General features: G+C 35.0%; 1 protein-coding gene across 1 annotated transcript in view; it reads right to left on the reverse strand.

Moving 5' to 3' along the window:
• Positions 1-23,073, reverse strand: part of KLHL1 (kelch like family member 1) — a 201,556-nt gene that overhangs the window by 116,620 nt on the left and 61,863 nt on the right. Inside the window, exons 2-3 of the mRNA XM_040056778.2 lie at positions 16,175-16,357; positions 7,604-7,740 (exon numbers count right to left, since the gene is read on the reverse strand). Of these exons, the coding sequence (XP_039912712.1) occupies positions 7,604-7,740; positions 16,175-16,357 (320 nt within the window). The remainder of the gene's footprint in view (positions 1-7,603; positions 7,741-16,174; positions 16,358-23,073) is intronic.

Here is a 23,073-nt window from a genome sequence, read left to right on the forward strand (position 1 = left end):
ACTTCTCCAGAATAGCAGATTGTATCACAGTACAAGGAAATACAGTCATTATCTATCCCTCCATAATATTCCAGATCATTCTGAATACTCAGAAGTTATGGATATCCAGGTCAGAGCTCTTTTCTAAGCAATTCTCATATACACTGACAAAAGAATGAGACAACAGCTGGTTCCTAATATATTATTGCCAATTGTGTCCCTTAATGAATATCCAAGGTAAAAGGAAGAATAACAATTAATTGGAGTATGGAGCTCCAGGATGGAGCAAGGACTTTGTGTTTCAATGACAGGAATGGAAAACAACTCCCCTAGATGGAAACAAGATCCACAGAGTAGGGCTGGCTCAAAAAAAAGAAAAAAAAAAAAAGAAAAAAAAGGTGGCAGTCAGCCTCTTCAGTACTTTAAGATTTTAAGATTAATGGGTCTCTGAAGTTCTTTCCTACAGACTCAAGTTATTTGAAAGCCCACAGGTTTTTTAGGATCAAAAAAAAAAAAAAAATAAATTAAGTGAAGGAAGGTATTTTTTTCCAAGCAGGCTGACATTCACAGAAGACAACAATCTAGTCCTACAGTTACACTGAGGAACTTTGAAAGATTCTTGCATTGTACACATGGGCAGTATAGCTGAGAATTTAATCCAGGTACATAAATAAGAATCTTATGATAAACACTCTATATGAAAATGTCCATCTGAAATATAACTGGAACAAAGGTTACATATGAACTTTGAAGTGTAGTCAATGTGGAACATCATGGACAAAAAATCTGAATTATGGCTCTACAGATCATACCATCACTATCACTTCCTACTTCCTAAACTGGAGCAACCCTGATAAGGAAATCCTCTTTTGATAACTCTCTTTGCAACATTCTTTATTGACTCCTGAAAAGTATGACAAGTATCTGCCTCTAGAAGAGAGTTTCACCGGGGATCCTCCATATCCAGAAGTTAAGTTTATTCAAGATCTAGGAGCACCGAGTATGATATATGACCATTTTTCTGTACTCTCCATTAAAGAACAGCTGATAAAGTCTTCCAGATGAATTCACTTACCTTACTTGTTCTTTTATCACTCATCCCAGAGTTCCTGGAACAAATGATCCTCCATCTGAAATGACTGGAAATTTAAGCGCTTATTCTCTGCAAGTGCAAAGTCAGCCATCAAATACATGGCAAAGAAAATTTAGTGGGACAGCAGCAGGTAATAGTCTCCTTCAAAAAGTGCTACTTAGACATGGTTCACATTCACAGGGATCTCTAACATGATACTACAGAACAAATAACTCTTGAACAAACTCAACAGGCCACAGAGGTAGAGGCAAGAACCTTTACAATATCAGGGTAGCTCCACTTCTCAAGGTGATCAACATATACTAGAGAGGAGTAGCCTGAAACACTGTAAAAATGCCACTAATACCTAAAATCCAGGCTCATGCTCTGAGCACGATCTTTTAATGAAAAACTTTATGCTGTATCCATTGAGTGAAGCTTGTCTGGGACTTCCCTCTAGCACTGAGGCTAATGGGAATGAAATAGCCTCAGTTCTACTCCAAATACTGTCATCCTCCAAAGAGTGGCAGTCGCATTCAAACAGCATGTTGTTGCATAATCCAGTGGCTGTGATAGTCCCTGGACTCTGACACTATCAATTGGCACAAGCCAAAAGTGTGCTAAGAGTTGTCCTTGGTTTTGTTCATACAGACAACTGACTTTCACAAATTAAATAAATAAATAAATAAATAAATATTTCCCCAAACTAAAATCAAGAAAGAAATCTCCTTGGGATATTTAATTAATATAGTTTCTGTGATGCAAGAACCTAAGGGTCTTTGTTTTTATAGGCCTGTTCCTACTTGCTATATCCCTGCTGTCTGCCCTGTGTTATTAGCTATAACACTGACAAAGTCACTTGACAGAACTTTAATTAAAGAATCTCCTAAATAAAATCTAATTAAAAGCTACGCAGCAGGGCTAGAACCTCCTCCATGTATGATCCATTCTCTATTTTTTTTTTTTTCAGATATGTATAAATAAATCAAGGATTTTTAGTTTTCTATTGGTCAAATGGGTTTTGCTTTTTCAGTTTCATTAATGGTATGAAAGCACCAACCTACTCTTCTGATCACTGTTGGGAGTGCATGCTAATTAGATATCCTGATGCTAATTAGATTTCCCAATATAGAAGATCTATAGCAACTTCACAGCTCTTTTGTATTTTCAAAGGAGGCCTCCCACAGTCACCAATAGCAGAAAAACAACAGAATATCAATCTGTAGTTTCAGTCTTCTCTGAACTATTGAAGCACAATTGAAAATAATGAAAACTCAAGTATTAAGATCATGATAGAAGCATTACCTAAGAAAATGAGGTGAAGAAACACTCTTCTGTATAACTGCTTATACTGAATTCTTAAAAGATCAAAGATTACATATCCATCTATCCCAGGGCACTGGGATCTCAATTACTTTTTTTTTTTTTTTTTTTTTTTTGCTATCAATCATCTTGCTGCTTGAAAAATGAAACATATTTTCTGCATGGCCATTGCACCTATGCGTTGGCTTCAGATTTCCCCAGTTAGGTCACAAGGAGCAGATATGCAAAAGAGGAAGTTTTGTTTCCTATTAAGTTATAGTTCTGCTATATCACAGACAAAACATACTTTGTCTAAATAAACCAAGAAAATGCAGCAAAGTGTGGATAGATTAATGAAATTGCATATTTTTTTTTACTGGTCAAATATATCCTTCACAAAAAACAGTGGTAAAGCTGTTTTGATTTATCCTTGTGAGGCTAGGTATCGAACAAGAAGCATATAATTTTGATGGGGTGTTTTTCTAATAAATTTACATCATCTACATAATTTGAATTATACAAATTGTAATTACATTATAATGTAGTCTATGTCATTAGAAAACTTTATGCTTATTTCAGATAAAACAATATGTAGACACTACCCTATTAATTTGTTTACAAAAAATAAGTTAAAATCTATATAAAAAATCCCCAAATACTTCCAAAACAACCCCAAGACTGACCTAATACAGACTTTGTAGTATATATTTTAGCACATGTCAATTTTTTCAGCTTTTACCAAATTCTGTTTTATAGCTACATCGATCACATAACTTTAAAATTACATAATTATTCACATTGAATCTTCACAGAAAATTCAACACCCTTTATTATCTTTAAATCAGTAGTTTTGGTTGTCTAATTTACTGCCTTCCTCTTACTACTCTTATATTGGCAGGTGCCTTCACTCAGGAGCTGCTCTAATCAAGGCTCTACAAGATTTGATGCTCTGCTGGTCGCTAGATAATTCTCTCACCAATTATTTAGAAATCTATTTGTGTACGGAATCACTGAATCACAGAATCACAGAAACACGGAATCACAGAATCACGGAATCACGGAATCACAGAGTAAGCTGAGTTGGAAGGGACCTTCAGGGCTCATTGAGTTCAGATCTAAGCCCTGCACAAGACCACCCCCAAGAGTCACACCATGTGCCTGAGTGCACTGTCCAAATGCTTCTTGAACACTGCCAGTATTGATGCTGTGACCACTTCTCTGGGGAGCCTCTTCCAGTACCCAATCTCCTCTGAGTGAAGAATTTTTTCCTAATATCCAGCCTAAATCTCCCCTGAGACAGCTGCAGGCCTTTCCCTTGGGTTCTGTACTTGTCACCACCGAGAAGAGATCAGTGCCTGCCCTTTTCCACTCACAAGGAAGTCGTAACTGCAATGTCGTCTCGCCTCAGTCTCCCCCAGGCTGAACAGAACAAGTGAACTCATTTGCTCCTCATGCCCCTTCACAAATCTCGTGGCCCTCCTGTGGACACTCTCTAATATTATAATGTCTCTCTTAATACTGTGGTGTCCAGAACCACACACAGAACTCAAGTTGAGGCCACCCCAGGGCAGAGCAGAGTGGGACAATCCCCTCCCATGCCCGGCTGGTGATGCTGTGCCTGACGCCCCCCAGGACTATTTTTCCTTATGTGCCTGGTGTACAAAATCTCCTCTTTGCTGAACTTTAATTCTGATATTTTGCAACCATATTAAATTATATTGGTGAAGGGTCCGGTAACAGTTTACAATATCTTCAGCTATAATAATACTTTTCGTAGACACATATATTTCATCCTTCTTAAACTCCTACTTAATATGTATGATTCACAGTAAAAATGAAATAATTTCACTAGATTATTAAAAAATATAAACCTGACTGAATTACACATAGTAAGAAGTGGAAATGGTTCCATCTTTTAAATCACATCTAAACATATTTACACCATAATACTCTTAACTTCTACATTTTTGGAAGCAAGTCCATGTTCAGCTGTATTTTTTCTGATATGTTCAGTTGTCCCCAAGCAAAACCTTCTCTGTAACAGCTGCAACTATATGTGATTTTTTTTTTTTTTTTTAAGCTCCTTGAGTTAAGAAGGTAGTGACAGGAAAAAGAAAATAGGAGTAAATAACATTTGTCAAAATTGTTTTCTGTTCCTGAGATAAAACAATAAAGAGCTAAACTGGTCCCAGACGTGAGTTGCTGAAAACTTTTTCACACATCATGCAGTCAGTAATTGGAATTTGGCAGTCAAATTCTCCAGATATTCTGTCTAAGTCTAGACAGATGGATGCTCCAGATTAGCGATCGAAAGTCTGAAAGGGAATTTCTGCTGGTTTCTGTGCTTCTGGGTATCCAAACAGTGGCTATTTCTTTAAATTTCCACTTGTCCACATCCATGCAGCAAGGGATGAGTGAACTGACTCAAAGGGAAAAGGGACATGAGCTAGACTGGTGGTACATAAGGAGTCAAAGTGCAAGAAAGGAGATAAGAAACTATGAATCCAGACAAATCATGTGAGATGATGGAAACAAAATGGGAAAAAAAATTAAGTTTTTGCTCTGGCAATGTCACGGGAAAATAGAATGATTAACTGAGAAGCCTAGATTTTATTTAATTTCGATGAACTTAGTAAGTTTAGGACCATTTTCTAGGAATTCACAGATCACATGAGTTATCACTGAATTTTCCACAGCACTTTTGAATGCTCTTACCCTCTATGCAAGGTTGGCCACCTTAATGACGAGCTGTGTATCCAAGGTATACCCACCATTTTTTAGAGAGATTGCTATTTGGATCTGCCTAAGACTGTCAGGATCAATAGAGACAATTGTGTTCCAGCACCTGCAAACCCTCTCCAGTGTTGTTTAGTTTATTAGCTAGGAAATTTAGGTGTCTGTTAAGATGCAGACAAAAGGAATAGAGAAAGAAACAATCCCACATGAATTTCAGGAGATAAAGACATGAGCTAAGAATAAATAAGGATAAATCAGAGTAAGTCAGGATAAAGAAAATGATGGAAGAGAAATGCAAGACAGAGTAATCAAAACCAGAATGATCTATGGCATCCAATATATTTACACTTTTAGCACATAAAATTGTCTCACATTTACCCACTCTCATCACTCTTCTATTGTCAGTAAGTATTTGTGAAACTTGCAAGTGTAAATTTAAGACATTTTAAAGTCTTATTTGGTCTCCAAAATGAGTTAGAAAAAAAGAATAATGGTGTATTATCACTGCAAGTGAAAAACATTAGAGATCTTGGTTATCATCTAAAGCTTCTAATTCTTCAAGGTGATGTTACAATAGTACATAACGTTGCCATTTCTGAGGCAGTTTGGACTTTCTAAATGAACTAATGCTACAGATGCAAATTTATATGAATCAAATTAGAAAATGTGAATTATACTCGCTGTGGAGATCTCTTTTCACCGATTTGTGAAGTCTGGCCCTTATTTGCCTTACACCAAAAAGAAACTTTCAAGTTTTACATCTCCTATAATGAACAGACTACATCACATGGCATAGAGAAATCAAGGAGCATATAGGAGCTGAGAATCTTAGACATTTTTGGTAAGCAGAGGTTTGCTTCTTCTACTTTTTCATTGCTTCATACAATCTCAAAAGTTCTCAGAGATTATCATGAAGTTATTAGATCGCTTCATTCATCTTAAAAATGTCTATTGTTTTTTCCCCCCTTTCTTCTGAATCTTCTTCTTTCCCTAATCTCCACTTAAATGCTATCTCTTCTTATATTATTTTTATTATTCTTCTCATTATTATCTCAATAATAACTCTTTTGTATCTTTCCAAGTGATATTTTAGTGAAAATTGAGGCAAAAGAACCATACAGTACTTGAGTATTTCTACAGTTTTCTTTCCAGGCAAACAACATTGTCCCTTCTTTTACCTCCTCTTTAACCTTCTTTAACTTTCCTCCTACAAAATGATTTAACATTACCCATAGTCTTTTTTGCTGCTGTGTGCCAAGGTATTCTTGATTTTACCCCAGTATTCCTGTGCCCTTCATTCACCAAGGAATCAGACTTTTTCTTACGTGAACTATTTCATTTCATGGATCCCTAGCTTGAAACCCTCCAGATGACACACATTGCTGAATGGCAAAGCCACAGCTGACAGGAGTAGGCATTACCATTTTAACATGTAGAGTACTACATAAATCACAGTCTTACATTCCTAGAACTTTTATTTCTCAAACATTATTCTCAAAAAGAGTATTTTTAGCTTAAATTATGTTTATTTGCCATTTCTGTTTTCTATTAAGATGGTAAAGCTATTATGTCATAAAAACCCCAGAACATATCCTGATTAAATATATCAAAGCAAACAGCAACTTGTGATTAAATTATTAAATGTGTATTTAGAGCAGATTAAAACTACAGAGTTGGGGTATCCATTTAAAATTGAATCTAAATCAAATATAGAATAGAATCATCATGATAAAATACTGTTAATTTAAACAATATAAGGATGTCTTTTAGGAAACAAACAGAAAACAAGTATATATTTTATACTTATGTGATTCAAGGCAAATCCTATAGGCATTTCCACTCTTTTTCCATTTCCACCTTATTTTCTAACATTAACATTATTTCTTTCAGATTAATGCACTTTAGTTACAATGTGCATAACAAGATGTGCTTAAGAAGGATAAACCCCAAATCTATAATGCGTAAAAATGTAAAAACTATTCAGAAGAGAGCTTTGAGTTATTAACTCTGAATTGTGAGTTATTCATAAGTTTAAACTTCAAAACAGAGTACCAGCATATGAAAGGATATGAAAGTGAAAACATTCAGGTCATAATAAAACCTTTTAAAACATTTTCTTATTTAATTTTTTTTTTCTTTCAAACTTTAAAGATTTATGCAATTATTTAAACTGAGATTTGATTAGGACAGTAACATAGGATTATTCTTTAAAAAATACATCCATTCCTGTGATCTTACATAATTTGAATTACACTTTTTCTAAGTATTTGAAAACCAAGAAGCATATATAATTTTCTTGACTGTCCTGTTGAACTTGACAACACTAAAATAGTGGACAGTTTGGAGATAAAAGATAACAATCTGAATTCATTCTAGAAATGGTAAATAAACATTTTGGATGATTAAGACTAAAAAGAAAAATATTTAAACAAAAATACAATTAATTGGAATGTACCAAACAAAAATATCAACATCTGCCTCTATAGGAAGTATATAATGTATGCACCACAATACCTGTATATGCAAACTGAACAAGGTCCCACAGTGCATTGGGGTCTATGCCTTCCATTTTGATCTCTTCCTGCTTGGCTTCACAGACATCACTTGTAAACATGGCAGCAAAGTAGTCGGAGACAGAACTGAGGACAAGTCTGTAAAAAAGGTTAGAAACTGGTTTCATTTGCTTGGATATATTAGAAATTTCACATGTTTATAAATTTCTTTTAAAATTATTTTCATAATAATTAAAAATTATTAGGAGGAATAAATTATTAATGCACATTGGCAGCAAAACACAGAATGACATTTAATTCTAATCTGGTTTTGCCTCCTGTGATATGAACCAAGTAGTACTTTAGCATATGGCTATAAAACAGACATAGAAACTAGCACTCGGTCTTTTGATATTCTTCCAATCATGTCGATGCCCCAACTGTTAACAAGATAGTCTCTCAGTATCAAATACAACTTAATAATGACAGGCATTTCATAGTCTTCTTTGTTCTTAAAGGCTTATTAGTTATAAACTTTAATAACAGCAAGTAACTTTAGACGTCTATAAATCTTCCACTAAACTAAGCTTAACATGCTACTCACAAGTAATAGAATCAATGTGTAATACAATGTTTCTGTATATAAACTTGTCTAAGAAAAAAAATTTGAAAATACCTACAAAATGTAGGGAACAGATGTAGATAAAATCAATACCCCAGCAAGTATCAGGTATGATGGTAAAAACTGGGCCTTTAAGTTAAGGCATTCTTTCAAATACCACCTACAGTGAAATTTTGATCTTCTTAGGACTGAATATCCACAGATGATCTTGAAATATAAATGTAGTATAGCTAAGAATAGTGTACCATGTGCTTCTGTAAAGATTGCCACATTTTGGGATAATTTGAAAATATGATATATAAACATATTAAAAGACACAGCAATCATAACTGGAGAATTTGGAAACCAGGAGAAAAACAATTAGCCCTTTGTATATTGTTAGCTAGTTTGTTTAGGGCAAATTATCTAAAAAAAAAAAAAAAAAAAAGCTAAAATAAACAAGTTAATCTGCTACCATGATAGTTAATTGCCTTTGCTCTCTTAGCTCACCCCAATAGCTAAGTAAAATATGACAGCTTGGCTTCACAATTTTTCAGTGCTTTAAGCTACTATATTTTACCAGCAAGTAGGGAAGCTTGAAGACTACCAAGATCTTTGTCTCTAATGATGGGAAATTACTAAATAGGTATAGTATCACTTTTCATGTTGTGCTCAAATCTAGTAATCATGAATTTTAGAAGTAAACATCCTAATTCATAGCCAGTTCCCATTTATATTTTTGTAATGACTAAAAGACAATGGATAATTACAAAAAGATGAACTTAGAAATAGACTTTGGTACTGACACCAAAAAAATCCTAATTTATTATTTTTCATCATTGAGGAACATTTACTTCTAAGTTTGTTTATTTATTCTATTTTATATTATTTATATATTATTGTCTTTGTAAATCTTCTAACACTTTTTCTGACCACTTATAAATTACTTTATTGTACATAGATGCTTTAAAAAAGGCATCACAAAAATCACAGAAAGGAAAAATAACATTAAATATTGATTATTTTCTATGAGAGAAAAAGTCTCACAGATACCACAGATGTAATTCAGGTATGTGACTGAAATTTTCATTTCAGACCATTTTGCATTAACTGTTGCTTCAGATTTACTAGTCATCATTTAAATCCAACTATGGGTATTCAACTTGGTCACTTGCCAAACTCAAGGCCAAAATCCTTGCCTGCATAAAAAAAAAAGGACAAATAAAGGAACAGAAATTTTAATACACTAATTAATGATCAGTGGAAATATTTTCAAAGAGTATTGGATTTTAATTCATATAATTTATGCTCAGCAGAATCATTTATTTATTATATAATCTTACTGTATATATATTGTCAATTATAAAACAAACAAAAAAAACTACAGAGGGAGGGCAGAAAATAAATAACGGAAATTATTAAATCTCTTCCACAAACTTCTATAAAAATATGTGATTTTCCACAGTTTAGGTGAGTAAAGTCAAAATTATCCAACGGATTTCAGCTGAAAGGAGCACTCAGTCAACAGGAACACACAAGAGCCAGTCCAAAGTGGGAATAAAAAGAAAAATAAATAAGACACATGTCAGGTCCTCATTTTTCTTAGAGGTTTTTCCCTACTGGTTCGTACCACCTATCAGAGAAGGTGGCTTAAATGAGCAGAAAGTTCTGTGATATAGCAGCTCACCTACAGAAGGAAGACGAGCTTTTGAACAGAGTGATAAAGAACCAGGATTTTTGTTTTAAGTGTCTTATGTTAATAGTTAACAGAAATATTGAATCAGCTGTTTCATCAACTTATTACAACCAAAAAAAGTTCACTGATTTCAAGATGCTAACTTTTACCTTGGGAAGTGCTCTGCAAGTTGAACTGAAGTGAGAGGAACTTGCTAATTACACTTAATTCTGAAAGGTGACACCTTTTGCAAATCTTTACTGTGTTCCAGGGTTGAGATGGAAGATCAAAAGTGAGAAATCAAAGAGATCAATTAATTTGTAATGATCTGCTGCTTTTTGTAGATCAGAAGACTCCAAACAGCCCTCAATCTTGGTTTAAAGGCATGTTGACCTATTAATCAGGAAAGGTTAGGTGGATGATGATGTCACCTTTTTCAACTTCTGATCTGGCAGTGAGAATACATAATAAACTCTTTAATCCTTGAGACTCATAGCAGGTAACTCATGGCTTAAAATGAGTTTGTGAACCCAGAAAGATTTTCTCCAGATTAAGGGACTTCTTTCCCTTTACAACTAATTTCAGCCTGATAAATTTCTGGTTTCTTTCGTAAGTAACCCATAGGACTGATAGGAGTTGTGACTTTTTCCCCAGGATATCAGGTTTTATTTTAGCTTATTATAGAATATTTCTTTGCCACTTTCACAACTGTTTTCATATACACCTTTGATAGAGAATTGCCTCAATACTGACAGTGCATTTATTAATTAAAAGAAGCAAACAAACCTTCGTCACTTAAAATCTTTAAGAAAACTCTTACAATGTTTTACTGTCAACTGAGTAAAATATTAGATGCTACTTGGACTGAAAACTTATAGGCAGGACACTATTTTTTCTCCACGTATATTATCCTAGTACTCATAGGAGCTGAATATTCTCGAGAACTAGGTCCATGAGAACCTTGCTGGATATAACAAGATCAAGTGCAAGGTGCTGTACCTGGGTTAGAGCAACCCCCAGCATCAATCCAGGCTGAGGGATGAATGCGTAGAGAGCAGCCCTGGTGAGGTGGTCTTGGTGATGCTTCTGGATGAGGGGCTGGGCATGACTCAGCCATTGCACTCACAGCCCAGAAAGCAAAACGTGTCCTGGGCTGCACCAAAACAGTAGTGACCAGCAGAGCGAGGGAGGGGATTCTGCCTCTCTATTCTACTTTGGTGAGACCCCCTGTGGAGTACTGCATAAGAACAGCTTCTGTTTACAAAGATTCTATGGAAAAAATGGTAATATTTAGAATTTTTCCACACTACATTTTCATTTCCATTTACCTTTTGACAGTAATCATGAAAGTTTGTATATATATGTATATATATATATACACACACACACTCATACACATGCATCCGTAAGTATTACTTATTTTACAAGGCTGCAATTTTAAGCTCTGAGTTCTGAAAGGAATAAAATCTCACATTCAATGACCAGTGGTATAATTCACAGCACAGAAAGGACATCAACATGTTAGAGTGAGTCCAGGGCCACCAAAATGATTAGAGGCATGGAGCACCTCTCCCACAGGGAAAGATTGAGGGAATTTGAATTTTTCAGCTTAGAAAACAGAAGACTTAGGGATAACTTAATTGCCGCCTTCCAGTACCTGAAGGAGCCTACAAGAAAGGTGGAGAGGGGCTCTTTATATGATCATGTAGTGATAGGACAAGGGGGAATGGTTTCAAAGTAAAAGAGAGTAGGTTCTTTCACTCTTTGAAGTCCATTTCAGTTACTGCACCTTCTTCCCGTCAATAAAGTAATAGCATTAGTATTCTGGTTTAATACAGCAATAAAATATCTGTAGCTAGAAAAGGACCCTTAAGGCTCCTAAAACAAAAATAAACCATGTGATTAGGCACATGATCAGATGCTCCTTGAACTCTTGCCACTTCCCTGGGTAGCCTGTTGGAGTGACTTACCAACCTTTTACTGAAGAACCTTTTCCTAATATCCTATCTGAACTTCCTCTGACTTCATTCTATTTCCTTGGGTCCTGTCACTGGTCACCAGACAGATGAGATCACCACCTCCCCCTCTGCTGTACACTTCCTTGAGGAAGCTGTATACTGTGATGAGGTGATCCCTCAGCCTTGTTTTCCATAGGATGAACAAGCCCAGTGACCTCAGCTGCTCTCCTTGTCCCTTCAAAACCTTTCACCACCTTGGATGCCCTCCTCTGGACACACTCCAACAGTGTGATGTCCTTATATTGTGGCTCCCAAAACAACACATAAGACTCAAGGTGAGGCTGTACCAGCACAGAGCAGAGAAGGACAATCACCCCTTGATGATATTTTGATATTTTGCCTGGTGAACCCTAAGGTATGGCTGACCCTTTGCAGCCAGGGTACTGCTGACTCATATTCAACTTGTCAGCAACCCAAACCCCCATATCAAGATTGTCAATCAAGGTTAATATTAAAAGCTTATCTAAATTGTCTTGCTGTTCCTCCAATAAGATTTTTTGCTGTTGTTTATTGCCCTGAGTTTTAGCCTTCTGAATTTTTTACAGTTTTGTAGTGGAGTCTTTTTCACGGATTGTAACGTAAACAAGTGGTTGCTTTTGCATCCCTCTCTGATGAGGGACAATTGACGGACTTCTAGTCTGGCCAGTGGGGTGGAGCGGTGGCAATTCTCCAACCCCTGGTCATTGTCCAGAATCTATATAAGCAAGGTCAAGGAAATAAAATTCCCTCCTTTTTCCTCTGAACTTGGCTGTGTAAGTATCATTCTTTTCGTGTTCTATAGCGACAATTGTTTTGTCCCAACTATATTCAATAGATTGAATTGTTTTTAAACGCACGGACAATGGGTTGTATTAAACAACTCTGTCCAGATGCAATGGTTGATATGGCAAGCTCCTCAAACCTTACAGATATCTAGGAATAACATCAGCATCTGTTACTGACTAGTGCCAGAAAACAAGTCTTCAGATTATATAATATGCATTTTTCTTCTTTCACTTCCTGCTTCTAGACTTTCCTTCCTTCTCTGCCTGTTTCTCCTTTCTTTTCTGCCTGTTTTTTATTCTTTCATCTTGCCTTTCAGCTAAACTTTCTCCATTAATTTTTCCTCATTTTACTACTACTTTTTTTTTTAAACTTTGTATCTCTATAGTAGCACTCAAAATGCATTGAAAAGGTTGTTGCCACTCAGAGCACTGAAACAGACAATGCTAACTGCATTTTGTTTGAAGGAGTTTTAATAAATTTATCTTTACATGTCATTCAAATACTTGTAGAAAGATTTGGGTAACCTTACTAAAGTATTTCTTTGTTTTATATGTTATTGGCAATTTCCCAGTAGTCCTGTGCTACCTTTTCTGCCATGGTAAGAGTCCCTCTTGATACTTTTCTTGAGTTTTGGAAAGAAAAAAACTTTTTTCTTTTTTTTTTTTTTTTTTTTTAATTAAGAGAAAACAGAAAATAATTTGGATTTCTCATTATACACTCACCTATACTGGGCTATATTATAAAAACAACAAAACTAGATTTCTTGGTTTCTCAACAAGTGCAATGAAAGGCAGAACTGTAAGCTGAGGGTCTAACTGCCCTTCTACATCTTCTTTACATTTTCTGCTTTTATTGAATTTTCTATTTTATTGAATCCAGTCTCTGTTATATGGGAGTGATTTGTTTTAATTGGATATGGGTAGGTGAATTTTAGCTTTAAATCACATTTGTTCTTTTTTTGTTTCCCTTCAGCATAGACTTACTATATTGTTTTGTGCAGCATTACTAATTAAAATGCCAAACTACAGTCTGAGTTTAAAGATGCATTTATGCAGTCTTAGAAGGGAGTTTTAATGAACTCTCCAGCACAAATATTAAGGTCTGTCTACCATTTGAAGTGACTTTAGTTTTTTTCTTTGCAGCATTTTTGATGTTTCTTCAGCAGCTGTAGAATACAGCATTTCAAGCACAGTATCTAAAACCAGTGCAACTCATGTAAGCTGCCTTCACTCAAAACAACCAAATAATTGATGGCAAACACATATTCTTAATTTTATGTTAACCCCTGTGATTACTGATTGATTAACAATTTAAATTTACCTTGGAAACAATGGGTGCTCTGATCATGTCACTGTAGTTCTGAACAATATTTACTTCCCAAATGCACAACAGGAGTACATGCACAAAATTCCAGCAGAGATTAATATGCAGGAGAAATATAGAAACATTGTGGCAACATTAAAAAGAAAAAGAATTAGAGAGGCCCAAAGGTCAGGTACAGATGAAGACAGCAAGGGATTTGAAAGTGGAGAAGGGTTTCTGTAAATACTTAACTTTTGAAAGATTTTGTGCACTGCTCACAAGAGCTTCATTTGACTCAGTCTCTCAGACTTTTTTTTTTTTTTTTTTTTTTTTTTTAGTATGGTGGGTTTTCAGGACAAGTTCAAGGTGTAACACTGGATGAAGCTCTGAAATGTTATTGAAAGGCCACTCTGTCCTATCTGTAATGGATCATCATAATTGCAGGAGATTTCTAAAGACTGGAAAAGTCAATCTCCACATCAATCCCTAAGGAGAAAGATGTAGGCACCTATAGGCTCGTTTGCCCCACCAAGATCTTGGAGCAAATTGATGACGCATCCTCCATCACTAAAAACAGTGAAGATAATAAAAACTTGAACAGGGTAACAAGAGAGGAACATCCAAAAGAGATGATATTTAAAAACTCACTGGCTATGACCTCAATGGCCTAACCTTGCAGGTGACCCTGCTTTGATCAGGGAGAGTTGAATCTGTAATTTCTAGAATTGTAATGACTACAGTAAAATAAACAGCTCGCTGTGTTTGTCCAGACACATCAAACAAACACTATTCAAACTTTTCCAGTTATTTGAGATTTGGACTTTTGACTGCAGACCACAGAGTAGAAAATTAAATATAAAGGTGTCCGAAGGTTTATTAGAAAATCCAAACAAGGTTATGGGTATTATTTCATGGTTATTCCTCTTGTTAGGGTATATTTCCAGCTCAGGAAGGATTTATATATACTGTAGAATTGAAATGACAAATGTGAAATTATATTTACTACTAAAGGGTGTGCATCAAAATACAAACAGCTGTATTAAAAATAGTAGGGGAAGCGAAATAAACTAATTTTAAAACCCCATGATTTAAATATTTTAATATTTTAATGAAGGTTTAATGAAGGTTCTGTCTGGTTTTACTTCTTAGCATTCGGACAACAACTTTGGGTCTGCAATCTTGAATTTTTTTTATTTTTTTTATTTTTTTTTTTTAAACTTACTATTATAGGAGTTGGAATATAGATTATCCAGTGTCTTTGTTTAACAGCAACAGTCTCCGTGTATATATTCACTCAGGGCAAAATGAAACTTTGTAAGGTCCAATTTGCCAGGATGACATTAGAGTATTCCTCTGCACCAGGAAGCTAATTTATAAGTTCAGAAATGCACTGGCTCCTGCTGGGGAACCATAATCCTGCTCTGAATTTAGTATCTCACTAGAGAAATCAGGACACAAGCAGGGAACAGATTACCCTTGGTTTGCAGCCTTATGCAGAGTTCAGCTGCAAAAATAATTGCTCACCTGGAAATTCTAAATTATTCTCTGTATTTTAATATAAACTCTAGGATCATATTTTTATTTTCATTAATTTCATTAAATGAAAACCTATTTCTGAAACCAAAATCTCAATGAAGAGTAACTATTTTAAGCTCTAATTGTTATCCAAAACCAAGTATAGTTTCATAAATACCAGCTGCTTTATACCAGACAGTCTTACAGAATTTTAGAAATTATAATGTCATAATAATTTTTATCCCAATGATTATAATTAAAAATAAATAAGAAATTTTCTAGTTCATTGAAAATCTCAGGTCATAGGAAGAAAGTGTTCAGTACTCTACTATAAGTGTCTGAGAGACTCTGTACAACAGACTTTTCAGATGATCACAATCTTGAGCTAGAAGTGATGCTGTGTTCAGTGTAGCTATACAGCATCTCATTTCAGAAATTTCAATTCTCTTCACATAAGAATAGCATCACAGCAGGGAGAATTGTTAGTCACACTCACCATCAGTTTGCTAGTGGAGTGCTACTTGAACTTTTGAAATCCATACAAAAAATCCTTACTGTCAAAGCCCCAACCTTCAAACTCACCTTTTTCAGCCACTTCCACTTGTGTTTAAAGCAAGAGGAAAGAATCATAATGAGCAAAGGAAACAGTGTTCTAAGAAATACACATATCCAAAACATTTACTTTTGTAAGTTCAATATTTTATGCCTATCTCCTACCTATGTGCAGGTATCTTGCGATCCCCAGCAATCAGGATAACATCACAGAGCTGCTGCTGCTTCAAGTAGCTCTCCATTTTCCTGAAGGTTTGCTCTGCGTGGTGAACAGCCTGGTAGAATTCCTCAGAGCTACACGAATCCATGTCACAGTGGGGTGGCAAGGAGTGGCTGGCTCCTGACAGTCTGTAAACCACAAGAGAAACTCCAGGTTGGTAAGATGTGACCAAGTTTTGACTCCATCACAGCTTCAAGAATCTAATACAAGTAAATCAATGCATCCATTCCCTATTCTCATCACTCTAAGTACAAGATGGAAAAATCCTACTGCATTGGGAGAGAAATGGAAAAAGCAATCCTATCTTTCCACTGATTCTGAGCACCTACTCTAGTTCACTTTCTCAAATTCACATTAATTTTACACCCCTTCAACACAGATGATAGCCTCTTCTTTCATAAAAATGTGATGAGATGGATTCAAATGAAAGCCTTAAGATTATATATGACTTGTAGTGCTGAAAATGAAGGATTTCACAGATTAAGCTCTTTTTTTCTTCAACTGGATATATAAAAAAGAGTTTACATAATCAATAGAAGAGCAATAAAAGACATCTTAGTCTAACATATGAGACAGTATTATAAATTAATTCAAACCAATCTCATTTTACATATTCTATTGCAATGTAAATTTTAAGGAGTACATAAGAAATGTTTTTTATTTACCGTATAATACAACAGTTTCCTTACTCAAGATTTGAATTCAGTAGGTATTACGTTCAAAAAATTATATTGAAAGATGTGTAAGGAAATGTAGTCTACACTCCTGGTGCTGGGAAAAAAAAATGAAAAGTGCATAAACATAATAATTCTTAAAAATCAGAATGAAATACAGTTATAAAATAAAAAATTATAACCAAAAATACCCAAACCTAATTCTTGAGATATGTTAGCAATTTGCTTTTGAATTATGTTTTATCCAAAAGCATTTCACATATTCTCCTACAGTCACTGTACAAGGTCCAGTAGGTTTAAAGAGGAAGGGCTGGCACATCTTCCTTTCACAGGAACCACTAGGCTTCACAGCACTCCTTTAAAGTAGCTGGAACAGCTGGAATCCTGCCTAACTGAAGATGACATGCAGATAATTTTACAGGGAACCAACAGAGCTACATCTGTGTCTCACCGCCCCAACAGCTATTCTGTGCCATGTACAGGTACTAACTTAACAGAATGAGTTATTTTTTAAAATTAAGTAATTTCACTTTACTTAAACTTCTTTTAAAATAAGTAAATTCATTTTATAACATGAAGCTGGACAGCAAAATATTATCACTTGGTTTAAATTAATTGATACTTTTATTTTTATGCTACAAAGGTTACAATATGGGTGAGCCTTCCTATAGGAAAGTGAACTGGCAAAATGTTATTATATATGATTCCTCAACAGAAACAGTTACAAATTGGTCATTTAGAAAGAAACATTTCCTTAATTCTGTTATAGCTAATCTTGTTGTATTGTCAAGTACTTCATGCCAGATATTTCCTCCTGATAAAACAAACATATTCATTCCATGAGTGACATAATTTGCTTATGTGTTCCTATCTAATCTGGGCTCGAACCATGTTGATCACAAATCCAAGTTTATTTTCACATCTCTGGTTGACCAACAGATGCTTTCCCATAAAACTCTAATGATAGAACTAAGCCCATTAGAATGGGCAGTGGGCAGATATTTCAGCTTTATTTTTTTAGTTTTATAACTAGAGAATTAGAATGCCAAGTAATTTACAAGAAATAAATAAATGCCTAATAAACGAGGTTTATAGGTTTAAACAGATACATTTCCTCCTCTCCTCTGGGGAATTTTGAGGTGACAAAAACAACAGTTCTGAGAAATGAAAGTATCAGGAATGAGCAGATCTTAATGAGTTCATACTGCTTGTTAATTCAGAAGGTAGGTCTAGGTCAGCTTACATTTGATTAGATAGGATACTAGTCCTAAATCTTTTTGGCTATTCAAAATGCTGTCATTTCCAGGTCATAAAAAGAGAAGTACCCTGACTGAATTAATGCTGGTCCTGTGAAGTAAGATTGGATTGTAATAAGTTTAGTCTATTTTGCTTTTGAATTGCTAGACAGCGTTTGCCACAAATTTTGCTCTTTCCTGCTAGACATTTAAAAGGAACATTTTCTACCCTGCAACTCAGTATATGTCACTTAGCAAGTCAGTAAATGACTGCTCAAAAGCAAGCCACCAAAACCCCAGCATATTTTAAATATTATTATGAAAAATAGTGAGCAATAATCTTAGTAGAAGACAAAAAGTTAATCTTTTATGTATTTTCTAACAAAGCCCAGATAAAAAGCCTGCTACTTATCCTATTCAGGAGCTATCTCTGTTTCATTACAAATGCTCTGTCTGAATAATCAATGCTTTAATTTCAGATAGCAGCTTGTAAAAGTAGGAATTAGTTAAAGCAAATTTACAATTTATTTACCATTTATTACCAATTACCAGTTTGTGAAAGGCACATATAGGTACCCAGGGCCAATTAGCAATACAAAAATCACATTTTCTCTTTTTATATATTTCTCCTGTTTAGGTGCAAGCAAATCGAACCGTAAATGGAGTGAGAGGCTTTTTCATTGCATTCAGCAGCAACTCCAACACAAATTTGGCTGAAAATTCCCTGAGTCTTTCAAAACCCTTTTTAGCATTTTTGTACCTTAAAACCCTACAATCAGTGAACTGTACAGACTCCAGGTGGACTTTTTCCATAATCTTCCTCAGCTGGCAAGTACAAAGCCTGAACTCAGTGTGGAAATTTCAAACATTTGGTAGTTGTCCAGACTAAAACACTTTAAACTACTTAGTTAGTAGCACAGAAATAAGGAAATCAAACCCTTCTCAAGATTACAGTACTATTGCTGAAGGGTGATACTGCAGAATGAGAATACTAAAAGGCTCACAAAAATTATCAACATTGCAAATAACCAATATTCTTAAAAGGGGTTTTTATATGAAATGACAAACTAGAATGCATACTGCATAATAAAAGAAAAGGAAAAACCTACCTTAGCAAGTTTGTACAGACTATTTTCAGTGCTAAGAACAGCATCCTGCTCTTACTTAAAAGAGAAATGTTTAAAGAGCCTGAAACTGTAGAGAAAATTCCAGTCTTTTAGCCATTACATATCTTAAAAATAGTGTAAATAGAAACAAAAACCTATGGAATCTAAAACATCTGACTGCACAATGCACCTCTTTTACTTGGAAAAAAACTGATTTAGAGAAATAAAAACCTTTAGCTTACAGTAAGGTTGTCAAGGAGTTAAAGACCACACAGCTTTAGCTACCTTTCTTGTTAAGTAATTAGTAAAACCAGCAGTTAAACCATATCCTGAGAAAAGGAATAAAAAAAAAAAAAAATAAGTACTTTGAAATAGAGAATTTATATGACTTGAAACTATACCACAATGCTCTGTGTAAACAGAGGCTTAGATGTAGAAATGTTTCCATTCTGGAAAGTAAATTCAAAGAGGTTCAGAAAACAGCAGATGTATATCACTGTGTATAGCAGAAAACTTTACAGAGTACTCAGGTATTTTAAATGCTCAATTTGAATACATTTATTCTTCATTCCACTGAAGGCCCTGGCCCCAAATAAAGAACTCTTTAACCAGAAAAATATAATATAATTTAATTATTCCTGGAATATTAAATCCTGTTGTATTTAATGTTTTTGGTTTTGTTTTTTGGGGTTTTTTTCAGTTTTCACTGATGCAGAATTGATAATGTAAACTTATCCAAAAGCTGTTCAATTTAATTTACTGTATATTATTGGGTACATATCCAAAATACATAGTCAAGAAATAAAATATATCCAGTTCTTCAGTGAAAGCAACATTGCTTTGCTATTTATAACTTTCAAAATCAGAATAAATATTCCATATGTAAGAGAGAAAAAAAAAAAATCTTCACACAATTCGTTCTCTAAAAATTACTTATTGAATGCTCAGAAATCAATAGCCTGTGGAATTGCACCAACTAAGATGAACTGTCAGAAGTCCTGGCTCTCATTAGTGATCACTTGTAAAAAGGCAGGGGGGAGTTTTATAAAGACTTCAAACAATTTTCTTACTGCAACAGCAAGGCTAAAGTTTGTTTTATGAACAAAAGCTATGCTTTTCATTCTGCTACCAGAAATCTCATCTGCAACTACAGGCTCTGCCCAGAGTTTCAGCAGGTAGAAGTACCAGATAAAAAATAATCAGAATATCAAATAGACCTTTTTTAATTTTACCAGATTTGCTCAGAGATGCATTGCTGCTGTCTCAGAGATCCCTTTTCAGTGTAAAATAAATAAATAAATAAAGACTCCAGTGCATATTTTAAACTCATTCTATAGATAAATCTGCCTAACGTAGACTTTACAATGGTGTCTTCTCCTAAAGGCAATTTGTGAATCAAGATACTTGCAATGTAACTCATTCTTTAGACACCATATGGCAAAATACACTCATAGGACATCTGTGTGCCCAGAAAAAATACAGCTGGATCCTCTACTGTTCTGTATTTCTGTACATCTTAAGAGTATTACCAGACACAAGAAACAAAATCCTAGCTACCAGTTTATTGTGTGATCTCGGACAAATGGTTTGAGGTGCTCTTCAGAAACGTGGGAAGGACAATGAGAAGGGACTATGCACCATACCAAACTGCTTCTATAAGAGAAGAAATAGTTCCCTTGTTTAGGAGCTGTATTGGGTTTGTGTGGCCAGGTTTTGTTAGTGAGGGTGGGCTAGAGTGGTGGCATCAGTGAGGAGCTGCTAGAATTTCCTCCATGTCCAGCAAAGCCAATTCCAGGCAGCTTTAAGATGGATATGCTGCTGGCCTTGGCCGGGCAAATCAGAAAGAGAAGCTCTCAAGTCAGTGGAGAAGGAGGGGCAGGATGTGATCCAGGCACCAGAGCAGGTGGATGCCTGAGAGGAAGCTGTGAACTTGTGGGAGCCCCATGCTGCACTAGGGCACTGGTAGGAACCTGCAGACCTGTGGAAAGATGCTCCATGCTGGAGCAGATGTTCTTTCATAGGACTTGTGACCCTCTGGGGGACCCACACTGGAGCAGCCTATGCCTGAAGGACTGCAGATTGTGGAAGAATGACCTGCTTGCAGCAGTTTGTGAAGAACTGATGCCCATAGGATGGACTTATGCTGAGGAACTTCATGGAGAACTCCCTCCTGGGAAAGGGAGAATCAGTTCAAAAACACTCTCAGTTAGATATTTTATCTATGATCCTTCACCAGATAATGACCTAACCTAAGCTACAAGCACAGACCCCTCTATTGCCAGTGATCATAAACCAACACATAAAAATTGCATAATCTCCTGAAATACCAGGATTTTTTTTGATTTTGGTTCTTTTTAAAATGCCATATTTTTGCCTTTTCTTGATGTAAAAATAAAATGTTAAATAAAATTAAATGAACAATTACTAAAGAACCTCATTATTCTGAAAGCAATTACTTACAGAATTCCGTAATATTGATAATAAATACCTTAGCTTCCCTCAGTCTTCCCCCATTTTTTCCAGAATTTAATACTTTTATTGATTAAATTAGTTTGTTCCATGTCCTATTGACCTAGGAACCACTTAAACTGTTAGGTTGTTTGGTTAATTTCTTAAGTATTCAATTGATCCTTTATCTCTTCATACTTTCTCACCTTTTATCCTCTGAAGTCTTCTAAACAACTAGCTCAAGCTCCCTATTTCCCCTCCTCTTTCTCCACTGTCCAGTGCCCAGTGTTAAAAACAGTGCTCATCTCTACTAGTACTCCTACCAATATTGTGCACGACTTCCTGTCAATATTACTTTCAGCATCTCTCTGCAATACTTACACCTCCCAGCAATTCAGATTCCATGGATCAACAACTAAATGAGCTCAGCAGTCCAACACAGCTTAGACTGATATTAAAAAAATGGAATTTCCAAATAAAGATTGAGAGTGAGCACCAACAATTATCAATAGAATGATTTCAAAATTTTTTAAAAAAATCATAATATAATACTTAGAGAAAAATTAGTATATGTAAAGTTCAAAGTTTGTTGGTTAGGTGGTTTTTAATTAAGTCAGAGGTTGAGGGGTTGGGATGGTGGGGCTTTTTTCCTTAATAGACAGAAAAATACCACATTGTAATGTTTTCATTTGACAGGGTTAAAAAAGTTTCATTTTGAGATTGTTTTACATTACAACTATAAACTGTCTTCAAAGAAATACCAAAATACTTATTTTATCAATTTTATTCACTTACGAATTTCTGTGAAGATGTAATACATAAAAGTATTCTGATACAGAAGTTTCCAACTGAAAAATTACAGGTCTGTGCTACTAATGGGGATGTTTACATCCCAATTTATGTATTCTAAGAGGTAAAATGAAAGATAGCCCAGAAAGAAATGGTGCCATTACCAGGAAAATATCCATTTTATATAACCCTTCAAGTCAAAAATGTTGTTAGCAACAGTTTTGCTCAAGTTATGCAAAATTCCCCAAAGCATGCTTTTAGTAAAGAGCGAGTTTAAGAAGAAAGAGAAGGAACTGACTTCATTCAGTTTCACATATGATAATTGATTCAATTGGGTCTTTTAAGATATTTTTTGTATTTTGAAGCGGGTTTTTGCTTGTTTTTTGTGTGTGTGGTTTTTGCTTTAATTCAGGATGTCAGATCTCATTTTAGCAGCTTTTGAGACACCTAGCATTTGACTCGAAAGATCACTCAAAAATCATGATCACAGGCAAAAACAAGTCAACTTGGTGAAATTAATTTAATTTACTAAGAGAAGTAAATCAGAAGAGGAGGATAATGGATAAAATAAAGCACATATTTTAAACACCTT

This window comes from Hirundo rustica, chromosome 2, assembly GCF_015227805.2.
Source record: "Hirundo rustica isolate bHirRus1 chromosome 2, bHirRus1.pri.v3, whole genome shotgun sequence".
Lineage (NCBI taxonomy): Eukaryota > Metazoa > Chordata > Aves > Passeriformes > Hirundinidae > Hirundo > Hirundo rustica.